The sequence below is a fragment of the Protomyctophum bolini genome, assembly GCF_963924005.1.
Source record: "Protomyctophum bolini genome assembly, chromosome: 3".
Taxonomy (NCBI): domain Eukaryota; kingdom Metazoa; phylum Chordata; class Actinopteri; order Myctophiformes; family Myctophidae; genus Protomyctophum; species Protomyctophum bolini.
The window spans coordinates 2,404,298-2,420,910 of NC_137864.1; the positions used below are offsets into that span (position 1 = coordinate 2,404,298).

Here is a 16,613-nt window from a genome sequence, read left to right on the forward strand (position 1 = left end):
CATTTATTCATTCAGACAGACCTCGGCTTAATTACAGTATGATGATGCTACGATGATATGATGATATATGATATGATATCTTCTGGCCAGTTAAGATACTGTATATGAAACCTAATTATTATGCTCTCTGTCGCGTGGAAACCTCATACTGTATATGTATCACCCATTCTTGAGATAAGGGACAAAACTTTTTTCAAACTGGATTTTTTTTTTTTTTAAGATACATTCAAATCAAATAGATGTATTTGTAGACACAGGTCTCAACTACCAATCTTGAGAAGGAACAGGTTTTCCGCATAACATTTCTTTCTAAAATGGGACATTTATGCACTTAATACCTGATTCATGTCAACTCCGTCAGACACACTAAAATCCCTTTTAATTTAATTTTATCATTTCAACAATAATATAAAGTCCTCAGTTATCTTATAATGGCTTTCAGTAATCAAGTTAAGTAATACAAATCTTTTAATATTATTTTGTTCCAATATCACACTATTATGAAATATCCAATTTCTCAAAACCGTCATTTCAACCTTTATTTTCAATATTATAACATGAAAACCATGTAAAAAAAAAAAAAATCATCATTACGTATCATTTCAGTTGGTGTTTCAATACATAAGCACAAAAGATTTGACATCGAATTTTCTATTTCTTTGGAAATTAACAAAAACATCACGGGACGAACGTCTGACGGAGTTGACGAACATCTGACGGAGTTGACAAGTTTAACTGATTTAGGTTCTAGACCACCTAGGATCTTGATTCTGGTGACTAATCCCACATTTTCAAGGATGAGGAATACAGTGGTACTATTTAGATTTGCCCTGTGAACATGGCAGCCATTTTTCAAAATGGCCGCCAACTTTCTGTTATTTCCCAATAACTCAAGTTCTACACCACCTAGGATCTTGATTCTGGTGACTAATCATACATTTTCAAGGATGTGGGATACATTGGTACTATTTAGATTTGTCCTGTGACCATGGTAGACATTTTTCAAAATGGCCGCCAACTTTCTGTTATTTCCCAATAACTCAAGTTCTACACCACCTAGGATCTTGATTCTGGTGACTAATCATACATTTTCAAGGGTGAGGAATACAGTTGTACTATTTAGATTTATCCTGTGACCATGGATGGTAGACATTTTCAAAAATGGTGGACCTGCTGGACCTGGTGGCCTGATTATTTTACCATTTACTCAGGGAATATTATCAGAATAATATAAAATCTGTGAATACATTTCTTACCAAGAATTTTCTTCACCAATGTTTGTAAAGGTGTCTACTAACATATCCCACATTGGTTTCTATTTGACCACCCTAGGGGCATGTTTGACAGCTGCTGAAAGTTGGGTACCATCAACAACCAATATAAGGCTAAATGTTCTAAATTTCATTATGCTTTAAGTAGCATGTGGCATGTCAAACTAGGGGCTTTTCATGATTCTGGATCCATTCCAAGCATTAGTTTTGCACAAAAAACACTACGTTGGCTAAAAACGGCCATAGCCATCATCACAGATGTGATGAGGTCAGCACATGTCGGCACATTTGGGCAAGTGGCTATGGCCAAACTAGGGGGTCTATGGCCAAACTAGGGGTCAAACTCCTTGGGCTAAATTCGGTGAGGTGAACAGTGAGCAGTGAACAGTGAGCGAAAGACTGAAGACAGAAGATTTGGCTTCAGGACCATCAGGCAGGATGTGCAGACACTGAAGGCATCAGTGTCTTTCTCTGTGTCCCCAGCATGTCAACCAAAGCAATGTTACCAAATCAAAGGAGCCTTCACCTCATGTCACCTGGGGCTGGGTGAGCAATCGTATCCTGTATCTAAACTCACAACTAAATACAGACACTTGGCCAGACTGCCGTTTGAAAGGGTCAAACCCCTCATCCTGATTGGGGAAGACCACCCCACCTAATCACACCAACCGAACAAGTGAGGTTGGGGCCTCCAGGTGGGCCAGCAGCCATCTGCACAAGACTGGGCTGGACCCTGCAGGAAAGCAATCTCCAGCCAAGACAATGTAAGTTAAGTTGACTATAACAGAGCCCCAGAACACAGAGTTCAGGAGAAGGATGGAGAAACACTGGCAGGAGGCCACCAAGATACAATGCCCCAGAGACCCAGAGTGTGCCACCACTGGCAGTAAGGAGATCAACTGCTGCAGCAAAGATGTCATGATAGGCAAGTCTCCACCAAAAAAAACCCTGAACCTAATCGGGGTGTCAAGAGACCAAAGTTTCTCCCCCACAGTTCCCTGCAGTGGCCAGTGAAGTCAAACTGTGCATCTGTACCTGAAAGGGGCAAGTCAAAGGCCAGAAAGCCCACCTCCTTTTAATGTCCTGTCAGTAGAAACTCAACCTGCACCTGAAATAAGCCCTTACCTCTCCCAGAGAAAGTTCATCCTTGAAAATGTAATGATTAGTCGCCAGAATCAAGATCCTTGGTGGTCTAAAACTTGAGTTATTGGTAAAATAACAGCAGGTTGGTGGTCATTTTGAAAAACAATGGCTGCCATGGTCACAGGACAAATCTAAATAGTACCACTGTATTTCTCATCTTTTAAAATGTATGATTAGTCGCCAAAATCAAGATCCTAGGTGGTCTAAAACTTGAGTTATTGTAAAATAACAGCAGGTGGCGGCCATTTTGAAAAAAAAATGGCTGCTATGGTCACAGGACAAATCTAAATATTACCAATGTACCCCACATCCTTGAAAATGTATGATTAGTCACCAGAATCAAGATCCTAGGTGGTGTAGAACTTGAGTTATTGTAAAATAACAGCAGGTGGCGGCCATTTTGAAAAATGGCTGCCATGGTCACAGGGAAAGTCTAAATTGTACCACTGTATCCCTCATCCTTGAAAATGAGGTCTTAGTCACCAGAATCAAGATCCATAGGTGGTGTAGAACTTGAGTTATTGTAAAATAACATCAGGTGGCGGCTCTTTTGTAATATGGCTGCCATGGTCACCACGAGACAAATCTGTGATGGCCCCATAGCCAAAAATGTTCCTTAAGGCATGCTCTAACTGTGTGCCAAATTAGAATACTGCCCATTATTCAGAAACAATAATTTTATTGTTTTAGGAACACTTTTGTCAACTCCGTCAGATACACGTCAACTCCGTCAGACACAAAATCTGACGGAGTTGACGTCTGACGGAGTTGACAAAATGGCATTTGTTTTCATCTTAACCCTCTTTAGTACAATGTAGCCATTTTGTTTTTGCTTAATTTTGTTAGCTAAACCTAACCCCTAAACTAAAATAATAAACATTATTTTGGAATTCTTAACAAAGATCATAAAAATGTGCAGACGGAGTTGACATGTAAAAGCTGTGACCACATTGTTATCAACATTGTTTGTTTAAAATATCAAACAATTGAATGCTTGTCAGACCAGGTACTCCACTGTTGCAACAAATATAAATGGGACTTGGAAAAAGAGTCTTCAGGCTAAATCTGTCGACAATATTTTCTGATTAATTTAAGACTTTTAAAAAAACCTGACGGAGTTGACGGAGACGTGGGACGAACATTTGGATATTTAATAGAAAATATAAATTAAAATTAACTGTGTATATTATTTGCTATGTTGTTGACAATCTACTTTAATTTAGTATGTATATTTATGTGATTGTGACAGTATTAGACACTTTTTTGGCAGTTTGAAATTGTGGCCACTTGCTGGGGACAGGCTAAATACAGGCCTTTTTGGGTACAGGGCCTGCTTTTAACTAATTCAGATGGAATATGAAAACAATTATAATGAAATTAAGGGCATAATAATACACAACTGTATTACACTTAACTTTGCAAGTGCTTTTATTTTTATGAATTAATTTATTTTTTACATAAAATAAGGCTCTTATGTGTGGGACATGTTTTTTCCACTTTTGTCCCTCATCTCAAGAATGAGTGGTATATGTATGTGTCTAAAACTGTTACTTTTCGGAATTCAAATTCAAGAACAGCAAAAGTAGCATGTTATAGTGGATCTGCTATACATGAAAAGAACACAAAAGTTAAAACATGGAGATGGGATGCCCGAAGGGTTGCGCAACGCTTATCCAACGCACCATATATAGGACCGACATGCGGGGGAAAAAACGCATCGGATTAAGCAGGTTGGCGAACATGCGCTGCATGCTCTGTGCTTGTGGTTATATGGTTAGGTTAGGGGTTTGGGGTAAGCTGTCGTGGTTGGCGAAAGGGCCTTTCTGTGTGGAGTTTGCATGTTCTCCCCGTGTCCCCTAGGGTAGGTATACCCTCACAAAAAACATGCAGTAATCCTGGTCACTAAACTGCCTCCCCCTGGCCAGCCGGGGCGCCTGATGGAGGGGAAAGGAACTGGTCGGAATAAGGTGTTCCTTCCACGCGCTACGTCCAACCAGGGAAACTCCCCCCTGTCAGGTGTAAAGGAGCAACTTGGACACTCAGGCATGAAGGAAGCATGAGTTCAAGTCCGTTGCTCTCCCCTTGTCCCCCATATATGGGGACTATAGGTTGGTGGAGGGTGCAGAGCCCAGGATCACATTAGATGATTGACACAGGGGTGAAAAATGGGTTACAAAATCGTAGGATAAAAAATATATTAAAAATAAACTAAAGCCTGTATACCCTGCCCGAAAGCAACAATGCATAACTTCATAGCATGTGGCTGTGCAGGAAAACGCAGGGATCAAAGCTATATAGTATCATAAGTGGTTGTTGATAAGACTGCTGCTGTTACATTACATCCAAGAGATCTAGCAGAGACACTGTACCATTGTTACTGCATGATTTACTGGAATGTGTCTCCATATTGAAACATTATGCGTTACACCAGTCTTCAATAACCATTTATAATGGATTCAGACTCATGCGTGGAGTGTTTATAGCAACACAGGCACATGCACAGTTGCACGCACACACAAATGCACAGTTGCACGCACGCACGCACACACACACGCACGCACACACACACACGCACACACACACACGCACACACACACACCCACACAGTCACACACACACACACACACACACGCGCACACACACATCTGTGGAACGTGTTAGGAAGCGGAATGAAAGTCTGAATCGTGTAGACGTGATGTCACAACTCACTTGCTGAAAACACGATGGAATTGAGTACAATACATAAGTATAGTGCACTGTATAGACTGTACATACACTATAGCCTGTATAATACATTTGTAGTGTACTGTACTGTACATACTGTATACTATAGGGAACCCCTTAAGGTGTTAGCATTATGCTATGCTTTAGCTATTGAAAAAAAAGCAGATCTACAAGCTCGTAGCGCGCCACCGAGTGGCGCGCTACGAGCTTGTAGGGTCTGCTATTTTTGAAAAATCGAAGAACGACTGACATATAGAGAAACAGCTTTTTCAGAAAACTCTCAGGATGTAGAAGAACATTTTTTTAGAATCTGATCTCAGGTCAAAAATTCAACAAATAAACAAAAAATACAGTAGTGTATATATACCTATACAACCCCCCATGTGTCTGTAATCTGTATGTCACTCTGTCAACCGGCCCAAAGGTCACCATGCGTGCAATTATGTACAATATTGTCGCTGTGGGGCAGAAACCCTCTCTTTTAGCTCTTTATAGACCTCCATTATTATTCTAACGTTGTGCGTTTGTCCGTAAAGCGACGACCTGCAATACTTGCTCACGCCAAAGCATCGAAAGCATCCCAGCGGATTTCGCGACACGTTTCGAGCTCATGTACTTTTTGCCGTTTTTTTTATTTTTATTTATTTGAATCTGGAAAATAGCGGTGTTTTGGATACGATGAGGCCTTCCACCCCCGACAGAGACGATGTGGAATACAAATTGTGACACAATGAAAAATATGTATAGCATGTGTGAGGCTTGACAGTCTGTGTACAAGGGGAATATCAATCATGTCTTCTTTATAGCCTATATATCTGTTGCAGGGGAAGGCTTGTTCAGCATGTATGTATGTATGTATTTGGTTAAAATGGGTGGGGTTTGTATGTATGTATGTATTTGGTTAAAATGGGTGGGGTTTAAAATGTATGTATGTATGTGATGTATGTATGTATGTATGTATGTATGTATGTATGTATGTATGTATGTATTTGGTTAAAATGGGTGGGGTTTAAAAAAAGGCAAAAGCTTGCTCTGGTGCACTGGCCTAAAAGTGGGTCCTTAAAAACTGCTAAAACTGTATGTATGTATACACTTGCTTTGTTCCCAATGCCACCCAGATTCTATTCCCACCATCCTGTCCCATTGTGTCCATGGGCCAGTGGTCCCCACCCTTTAGTTTATACCATGCCAAAGAGAGGACCCCCAAATAGCCATGGCCTCAGAAACCTGTGGTCACAGACCCTGCCCTCCGAACTCACTGACCTGCAAGCAAATTCTACTACTTACATGGAATTGTGTTGTTGTGCTACCTAAGGGGGGGGGGGGGGGGCTTAACTATATCACTGTGTGTGTGTGTGTGTGTGTGTGTGTGTGTGTGTGTGTGTGTGTGTGTGTGTGTGTGTGTGTCTGCGTCTGCATGTGTGAGTCAACGAACAGTCTGATGATCGCATGCAGGGGGCTTAAACGATCCCTGTGTGTGCGTGTTTGTGTGTCTCTGTGTGTGTGCGTGTTTGTGTGTCTCTGTGTGTGTGCGTGTTTGTGTGTGTGTGTGTGAGTCACTGAAGAGTCTGATCACATCGCCTGCTGTCTCTCTTCCAAGCCAGACGTGGCCTGTTCCCGGTCTGATTACACAGCTTATAGACACACACACACACACACACACACACACACACACACACACACACACACACACACAGTCCAGTGTGTGTGTGTGTGTGTGTGTGTGTGTGTGTGTGTGTGTGTGTGTTTGTGTGTGTGTGTGTGTGTGTGTGTGTGTGTGTGTGTGGGTGTGTGTGTGGGTGGGGATGTTACCTTGCCTGTGAAATAACTGATGACATCCATGCAATTTGTGTTTCAGCAGGTATTATCTGTGCAAATGTGTGTTGACGGATGTTTGACAGACAGACAGACAGACAGACAGACAGACAGACAGACAGACAGACAGACAGACAGACAGACAGACAGACAGACAGACAGACAAGACAGACCTCGTTTGACCTGTCTCCGTCATAATCAGTATACATGTTGTCCATCATCAGATTGTGGGATTTGCTTAAAGACCCGTTGCCCGTGCCGTGCCGTGTATTATACTCACTCTCAGTGTCACAGGATGCAAATCCTGTCCTGTGTGTTCTTTTACTGCTCATTTGACTGCAACTGTCTCACAGTCACACGGCTCTATGTACTGTATACCTCCCACAGTGAAAATAGAAAGCATTGTTCAGCGGTGGAATCGACATGACCCCTCCCCCCCTCCCTCCCTCCCTCCCTCATGCCTCCCTGCCTGCCCTGTCATTTCCTCCCTCTCTCTCTCTCTCTCTCTCTCTGTACAGCTGACTGGGCGAGCGAGACGAAGCATGTGCGTCACGTTGCTTTTTTTTTGTTGTTGCAGCGTGCAGAGTTGAGCTGCCCTCCAGGCGGGTGGACAGGCAGACAGACGGGCAGACAGACAGACAGACAGACAGGCAGATAGACGGGCAGACAGACAGACAGACAGACAGGCAGATAGACGGGCAGACAGACAGACAGACAGGCAGACAGGCAGGCAGACAGACAGGTGCTGTGCTGTGCTGTGCTGTGCAGTGTGTGATGGATGGATGGTGTGCAGCCTTACTAGACATGATGACTGAGACCCTGCATGAATGTGTGCTGAGTCACTGTCATCCACACCGCTTTATTGAACCACACGCACGCACGCGTGCACGCACACGCACGCACGCACGCACGCACTCGCGCGCGTGCGTGCGTGCGCGCGGTGTGCAGACATGTCTTTTAACATTTCTTTTCAAAGATGTCCGTCCAAAAATGTGTGAGCTATGCCAATGTCTGTCTATATGTGTCTGTATGCGTGTGCGTGTGCGTTTGCATGTGTGTGTGTGTTTGTGTGTGTGCGTGTGTGTGCATGTGTGTGTGTGTATGTGTCTTTAAGAAACCATTCCCTATGGCATTTTGCTTTTAAACTTGCTGTGACTCGCTCTTTCTCTCTCTCTCTGTGTGTGTGTGTGTGTGTGTGTGTGTGTGACTGTGTGTGCCCGTGTGTGTGTGTGTGTGTGTGTGTGTGTGTGTGTGTGGGTGTGTGTGTGTGTGCGTGTGCGTGTGTGACTGTGTGCCCATGTGTGTGTGTGTGTGTGTGTGTGTGTGTGTGTGCGTGTGCGTGTGCGTGTGTGCGTGTGCGTGTGCGTGTGTGTGTGTGTGGTGCTTGGCCCCAGGCCCAGCGTGGCTGTTTGTTTTTCCACGGATGGGCGAGGCTTGCAGCTCGGACTACGTGACTCAAAATAATCCACTTCCTTTTTTTTTGCAGCATGTATACAGTCACAACCTTCTCCCTCACTGGGGCTGTTTAAAAAAGCCTCATGTCCTGATGTATGTGTATACTGTACACGGCATACACGCTCGCTCACTGTCTGGTGATGTACAGTATAAACATCTCAATCCACCAGAAAAGTATATAGCACATCGACGGTGCCTCTTCGTGCTGCATTCTGCTATGCTTTTGAGTGACACTCTGTAGTATGATCAAGACAAAAGTATGGCGTTAATTCATTCATTCGACAAAAACTCAAAAAGTTGAAATATGGGAGATAAGAGGTTTTCTGCCTGACGGCAATACTATACAGCAGCAATGCCAATGAGAGTATAGATGTCTTAAAGGACCTATAACATCAAATTCAGCTTTTTCAATTTCGTTTGTGTTTTTGGGGCTCCCATGTGTGTTTTCTATCCCCACAAATAACCAATTTTGAACAATCAGGCTTTCATATCATATCAGGTGTTTTAATGGAAATTGCTCTCAGGAACAGCTCAACTGATTTTGGCCTCATCGTGATGTCATCAATGTCACCCTACTTTGTATAATTCCTCCTTTTCTTCAGTCTTCAGTTGCAAATTTGCATTTCCACTTTGTTTACAATGTCCACCATTGTTGATTTTCCAAGCTGGCATGGAATGGAAACAAGCCTCGTTTTTTTATCTATAGCATCAGTATTATAATGACTCAAACATTAAATAATCTACATATCAGCGCCCCCACCACCTCAGGACATTGTGGTACTGCAGCTAAAACTGCTTTCAAAGTCCAGAAAGAATTGACAAGGCCTGGTTATATCAGAGTGGTGGTTGAGGCTCAAACCATTAGAAATAACTTTGAGGGACATAGACCATATGATTATTAAATATTAAAAGCAGTTTTAAAATGCATGTTATTGGCGCTTTAACTTTAGCTATACTGCTTATATAACAAAAAAAACATAGAGTTGAGCGATGTGTCTAGCCCCATGCCGCGCTCTTTAATGCGTTACATTTATAGAAACCCCCGGGTGAAATAAATCCGCCTCCGATTAGAAACCCCGCTTATTAGGTATACATTTCCTGCGAAAGCCGATCCCCACAATAAGTGCACATGTGAGTGAGTGTATCACCCCCATTTTGACCTGAGATCAGATTCCAAAAAAAATGTCTTCTATACATCCTGACAGTTTTCTGAAAAAGCAACGTTTCTATTATGTGTCAGTCGTTCTTCGATTTTTTTTCAAAAATAGCAGACCTATACTGTATACAAGCTCGTATAGCGGCGGCGCGCTATATTGAGCTTGTAGATCTGCTATTCTTCAATAGCTAAAGCGTAACATAATGCGAACACCAAAAGGCCTGCATGCGATGCGGGAGAGGAGAGGCTTAATGTAGTGTGTGTATATAGTGTGTTGTGTGGAGTGAGTCGGATCACGTCTTCCGTGGCAACAGCGGATGAATTGTGTGGTTGGTTGCTGCCCTGACGCGCAGTCTGGGCATTGTTGAGCGGAATGCAACGTGAGGGGATTTACTTTTAATAGAGCATGCTGCTGCAGTCACCCAGGCAGGCAGGCAGGCAGCGCACACACACACACACACACACACACACACACACACACACACACACACGAACGCACAAGCGCGCGCACGCACGCCACTTAACATATGGTAGCTGTGCGCACGCACGCACGCACGCACGCACGCACACAGGCACACATGCTGCAGTGCATTGCTGCAATGCACCGTGACATATAGCACGCTGGTGAACGTGCGCGTGCTTATACAACAAAACCTTGCAAATGTTTTGTTTCTTTTTTTTTTTATAAAGTGACACAAAACCAAAATAATATCTTTCATGACGCGCTGTCGGTGCTCAAAGTGTGTATACCAGCAGGGAGCCAATTGGTCTATGCTATATATTTTTGCATCAATCATTTTAACCATTTTATCATACTATTTTTGAACTTGTATTTTTTTTTTTTTTTTATCTTGAAAGTTTTTGAAGATTTTTTATAATTTTGATTTTCTTTTTAAACACAAATCTTCTCTTCTGGGATTCCTGGCACACAATCTTTTCATATACAGTAGGGGGTCCATGACCAAACGTTTGAGAACCACTGATAATGTTATGTCTCTGCTAAAGAGGTCACGACTCAAAAGCTCCTGTAGATGTTTGAGATAATGCATAAACATGGACGAGCATGTGCTGCGAATGTTGGCGAATCCCATTATCCCATAGCTTGGAGGGCCGACCTCGTTGCGACTTGTGATTGGCTCATCGGTTGTTACGACAACGACAGTCATAGCTTTGTTTTTCATTCACAGATAGACCGCATAGTAAACAAATACATGCAGAACAGTAAGCTAAATCATTTGACAGAATAGGCTACAGGTAATTTGACTATCAGATCAGGGCCACCACCTCCACCACAGCACAACACTGCCTAATCATGTGTAATAAATAATTAAGCAATAATACACGAGAGGGTGTTCCTTATCGTCATAAATGCACGCCTGCGGTGCCGTATAGGAACTCGCCCGCAGCTGGTATCGCAGAAGTGCATTAATGACGATAAAAAACAAGTGCAATATTGCAATTATACAACAGTTACCCTTAAAGCTAAAATAATCCCTGACAAATAATATTTTTTTCAATGACAGATCTATAGCCACTACGACCACAAATGTCCCAAGAAACTAGCTAAGCCTGTAGCCACTGAGAGAAAAGCACGGCTGAATTATTTGTTTTGATTAGCCGTGCCATTATAGTGGTTTAAGCACGGCTATAGAAAGCTGTTTCAACCAATTAGATTGCTTCCTCGAAACGACCTGTTGCATAATATGCATTTAACATTTGACATGGCTGTGTGAATGTCATGTATAGGCCTATATGTATTCCAATTGAGTGCTTTCTAGAATTAAGCTACATAATGATGTAGGCTATACTAGATGTATTGACGTATTGTATTTATGATTTTTCCCGACACAAAACTATTTTTAAACGTCACTATGTAACGTTAGAGTTGTTGTTATTAACTAACAAAACAACAACAATAATTAAAATTAATAATTCACGTTAATATAATGATAACATATGTTTACTGTAATACTAGCCTATATATGAACTGTATTATTATTATATTATTAACACAATGTGTGTGTGTGTGTGTGTGTGTGTGTGTGTGTGTGTGTGTGTGTGTGTGTGTGTGTGTGTGTGTGTGCGTGCGTGCGTGCGTGCGTGTGTGCGTGTGTGTGTGTCTGTGGCCAATCACAATGCGAACTATTGTCCTTCTGGGCTATGGGATCTGACTCTCCCTAAACTGAAGCACATGGTACTTTATTTACCTTGTAATGCAAAAAGGCATTTTTGGCATGTCATACACGTTATGCATTATCCAGAACTTCAAAGGTACAAACAGCAAATTACAGTACAATGAGGCTTGATATGCCAAACAAATGCATTGCAGTTTACTACTACTACTACTACTACTACTACTACGAATCCCTTGACTCCTTCAAAACCGCTCTCAAAGGGATCCTATACGGACAGCTGCGATTCGAAACTGGCCCCCGTAAATTGTGATTCCCCCACCCACCCTTTATTCCCCTCACTGTATATATTTTCCCCTTTGACCTCCTCTATGGTGATTTCCTGTTTTTGGCTATATGGAAGTGTATATTTGTATACGTCTCTAAATGTTATGATGAATTGAAAATGGCGGACCCTCTTGTAAACAAGTGTAATGCTTCATGGTGTCGTCCACTCACAGTTGACAGTTTTTGCATTGAGTTGTAGCCTACTTGAAATGTACTGTAATTCTGCAAACTGTTAATAAATACTTCAATCAATCAATCAACTAATATGGCTTTATTATTATAGCCGAAAGGTTTGGGTAAGAATAGCCTACTTGTAATATGCTATACTAATTGCATTTCAGACATATTTCAGATGGGTTAGTGTTGGTGTAGTCCAGCTATTTGAATGAAACTCCTAATTGTATTTCAATTGTATAGAATGGAACCAAATGGACCCTTATGTGTACACACATAGATTAAGATTATTAGTAGATTTTCAATCTGGGAACCCATCTGCAAAAATAATAATAAATAAAAATAAATTCTGTCTTGATTTGAGAGATTATTAGATTTTAGACTGAATATATCACGGTAGGTTCTACCTATGATCGTAGATTACTGAGGCACTACATTGTCTCTCTGCAGTTATTTTTGAAGTGATGTTTTTACCTTGCTTCGCTCTGGATAAAGAGGCAAAGAGCGGCTGCTAAATGCCCACGTAGATTGTAAATACACACATGTAACAACCCATACATGATACCAATGCAGGGCAAAACAATTACCCCATGCGGCGTGGAAGCACCGTGGGTCCGTGCTGACGTCACGACCCTATTGAGGCTCAGTTGTAAGCAGAGCTGCAGAGTAGACAGAGGCGTCGTAGTAAAGTCACTGTGACACACAACTAAAACACCCACCGACATGAACTGATCCACGGCGTGATCCAAGCCTTTCCACCTCCAGGGAAACGTACAACAAATATTTTTTTATTTTTTTTATATTTTTTTAAAATACAGCTTGAACCACACGAACACACCCGGGCGGATCGAATCGGGGTGCATTTTCATTTCGGGGGAGGATTTTTCGGGCCGTTTTGTGCCGTTTTGGGAGGAAACAAGAAATCTTACCCCAACACCACCACCACCACCACCGATCATGTCCTCTGCGGCGGTCGCCGGCGCGTCCGCGTCGCGCAGGCAGTCGTGCTACCTGTGCGACCTTCCCCGCATGCCGTGGGCCATGATCTGGGACTTCACCGAGGCTGTGTGCCGCGGCTGCGTCAACTACGAGGGCGCGGACCGCGTCGAGTTCGTCATCGACACGGCGCGCCAGCTGAAGCGGGCGCACGGCTGCTTCCAGGAGGGCATCAGGTCCACTCAGGGGCCGCCGGGGGGGAAGGCTCAGCAGCACCAGCACCTCCACTCGGGGAAGGAGATCAATCACTCTGGAGGAGGAGGAGGAGGAGGAGGAGGAGACCCCGGACCGGGCTCCCGTCCTCCGCCTCAGCCGCTGGACCGCTACCCGCTCTCGGATCGGCCGCCGCGGCTCGGCCCGGAGTCCTACCAGGCCGGGGGGAGGCTGCAGGCGAACGGCCTGCCACTGCAGCCGAACGGATACCCCATTAAACCCGACGATCCGCCGGAGCTGAACCGCCAGAGCCCCAACAACAACAACAACAACAACCCCCGCAGGACTAGCGCCGCGGTGCCGCCCAGCCTGGTGCCGCTGGCGAACGGCGGCATGGCGGCCAACATGGCCCAGGCGGCGGCGCACCACGCGCTCAACGGTCGCCCCGTGGGGATGCCCGGCCCCGGGGAGCACGGCCACGGGGGAGGCAAGAGGGGCGAGGACATGAAGGACAAGCACAGCAGCAGCAACAACAACAACAACAGGGCGGACAGCATGTCGGACATGTCGGACGCACACAAGGACTGGCTGGCCAATAAGGGCAAGACCGTCCGGGACCTAATGGCGCTGCACACGTTCGACGGCCGGTTCAAGAAGGACCACGCGACCATGCAGCGGGTTATGGGCTACGACACGAGCGCCGCGTCCTCTAAAACGGGTATGGACTCTAGTCTGGAGGGTTGTTTTAATAGTAGTGGGTGCACTGGTGGACTGCATCAAAATGTAGTCTAATTAAAGTACCAAACGTAAAAAGTAGGCCTACTCAATGTGCAGCATGTCCCATTTCACACAAGTTCAAAATAATAATACAAAAATTTAAAAATAGCCCCTGCAAAGCATCCCAAATATGCACAATGTGCTTGTAGATCTGCTATTTTTAAATGGTCAATGTGTTTTGTAGCATAATAATAATGCAAATCTACAAAGTAACTAGTATGAAGTACTGAAAACTAGAAATACTCTAGGCAAGTAAAAATACCTCAAAATGAGCAAATTAAAAATAGTACAGTAGAGTACTTGAGTAAATGTACTTATTACTTTACACCACTGTTTGTTTTTTTTTTTTTTTTACTGTTGTGGAATATCATTGTGTGAGTGGAGCTGCCGCCACGCTGTGACAACAAAACTATAACACCAACAAGCTGAAATTCTGTGTCGGCATTTTTATTTGTATTTCTTTTACGCCAACGCGCATTTGAGCCGAATTTGCTCGGTAATGCTTGTCTCCGTGGCTTCTATTAGTGCCGCTGGAATGCACCCATTCACCCCTCCTCTGCGTTTGATTTTTTTTGTTGCAGAGGACACGAGCTAACATGAGCAAACACAGTCCATATTGTGTGTGTGTGTGTGTGTGTGTTGAGAAATGTCCTGTGTTCCATTATTCATATGCGGCAGCATGCTGTGTGTGTGTGTGTGGTTTCTAACCCCCCCCCCACCCTCTTGCTTCCTGTGCTTCCTCAGACAGGGGGAAGCACCCTCGTAGCCTGAAGAGGAAGCCCTCCCCGGAGCCCGACGGCGAGGGGGGGGGCGGCGGAGGCGGCGGCAGTGGCCCCAAGATGAACGGCGAGGAGAGGCCGTGGCTGCCGTGCCCGTCGGAGGTCCTGAAGATGTCCGGCGGCGGTGCCCTCCTCCCCACGGGCTTCTCGGCGGCCGCCGCCGCCGCCCCGCCGTCGTCGTCGTCGTCCACCATCTCCCCCCACTCCTCGCGCACCACGCCCCCCGAGGCGCCGCCGCCGGCGGCCCACCACCACCACCACCAGAACGGCCAGTCCCCCATGGCGGCGCTCATCCTGGCCGCCGACAACGCCGGCAACCCCGGCTCCCCCAAGGACGCCAACAACCAGGTGCACTCCACCACCACCGCCGCGGGGGGCGGCGGCGGGGGCCGCAGGAACAGCGGCAGCCCCCTGTCGCCCTCCTCGTCGTCCTCGTCCACCCAGCGGAGGCTCGCCGCCCAGCAGCGGGAGGTGCTGGGGGTGGCGGGCGGCAACAACAGCATGGACCCCCACGGAGGAGGAGGAGGGGGCGGAGCCACTCCGCAGGGCAGCGTTCCGGACTCGTCCGTGCCGGGGGGCTCGGTGCCGCTCTGCTGCACGCTGTGCCGCGAGCGGCTGGAGGACACGCACTTTGTCCAGTGCCCCTCGGCGCCCGCGCACAAGTTCTGCTTCCCGTGCTCCCGGGAGAGCATCAAGCAGCAGGGCGCCACGGGCGAGGTGTACTGCCCCAGCGGGGAGAAGTGCCCGCTGGTGGGCTCCAACAACGTGCCCTGGGCCTTCATGCAGGGGGAGATAGCCACCATCTTGGCGGGGGACGTCAAAGTAAAAAAGGAGAGGGACCCTTGAGGAGGACGTGTTCGTTTTTTTTTTTTTTTTTTTGCAAAGACCCCTATAATGACAAGAGAAAGGTAAAAAAAAAGAAAAGAAAACAGAATCATATACTGCAGTCCCAAACCACCCCCAATATTAATCTTGACTACAACAAGTACACACTTCCATCTCCAGAGAGGAACTTGTACATATCGGAACACAAGGAAGGTGTAATGAACATACACGTGGCTGTGTAATTTCTTGATTTTTTTCCCTTTTCTTTTCAATACGTTGTTTCTATTTTTCTTTTCTTTTTTTTTTTTAAAGATAAGAAGGTATGTACTCGATCGCAACAGACTTTGCCCGTTTCTTTTTCGATGTACTATTAGTACTATTCGATGTACTATCGACGTACTCGTAGAGATGGTGGCAGTCCCTGTTCAACATAGAATGTGACTAATCTGAGCACTTGGCGGAAAAACGGAGAGGAGGAGAGAAAAAAAAAAGAAAATATAGAAAAAATTGCTTCTAGCTGTCTTGTATGCACTTGTTTAAAAAAGAGGAAAAAAAGAAGAAGGAAAAAAAAAAAAAACCTTGCCAAATACAATTTCTGACCTTGTAATAATAATACCTTGAGTTGTATGATTTTTTTTGTTGCTTATTGTCCGTGTATATATATCAGTGAGGCAGGCTTTGGGGAGAGTCAGTCAGTCAGTCAGTCAGAGGTGGTGATGCAATACCTTTTCCAACAAGCACTAACTGGGTCCCAGGGATGTGTGGGTGGATGAGAAGTGAGAGAGAGAGAGAGAGTGGAAGCTGTTTGCCATAGAGATGTGTTGCATGTTCTCGAACATTTTAATGTCAAGGACCCCTGGAATCATATTACAGAAAGATTTGTGGT

The 16,613-nt window shown here is 44.8% G+C and overlaps 1 protein-coding gene across 1 annotated transcript; it reads left to right on the forward strand.

Annotated features, from left to right (window-relative positions):
* Positions 1 to 12,872: 12,872 nt before the first annotated feature.
* On the forward strand, positions 12,873 to 16,354 carry irf2bp2b (interferon regulatory factor 2 binding protein 2b). Its single transcript, XM_080760047.1, has 2 exons — positions 12,873 to 14,064; positions 14,868 to 16,354. Exons 1-2 carry the CDS (start codon positions 13,155 to 13,157, stop codon positions 15,746 to 15,748), a joined length of 1,791 nt encoding a protein of 596 aa, XP_080616173.1. The 5' UTR covers positions 12,873 to 13,154; the 3' UTR covers positions 15,749 to 16,354.
* The last annotated feature ends 259 nt before the right edge of the window (positions 16,355 to 16,613 follow it).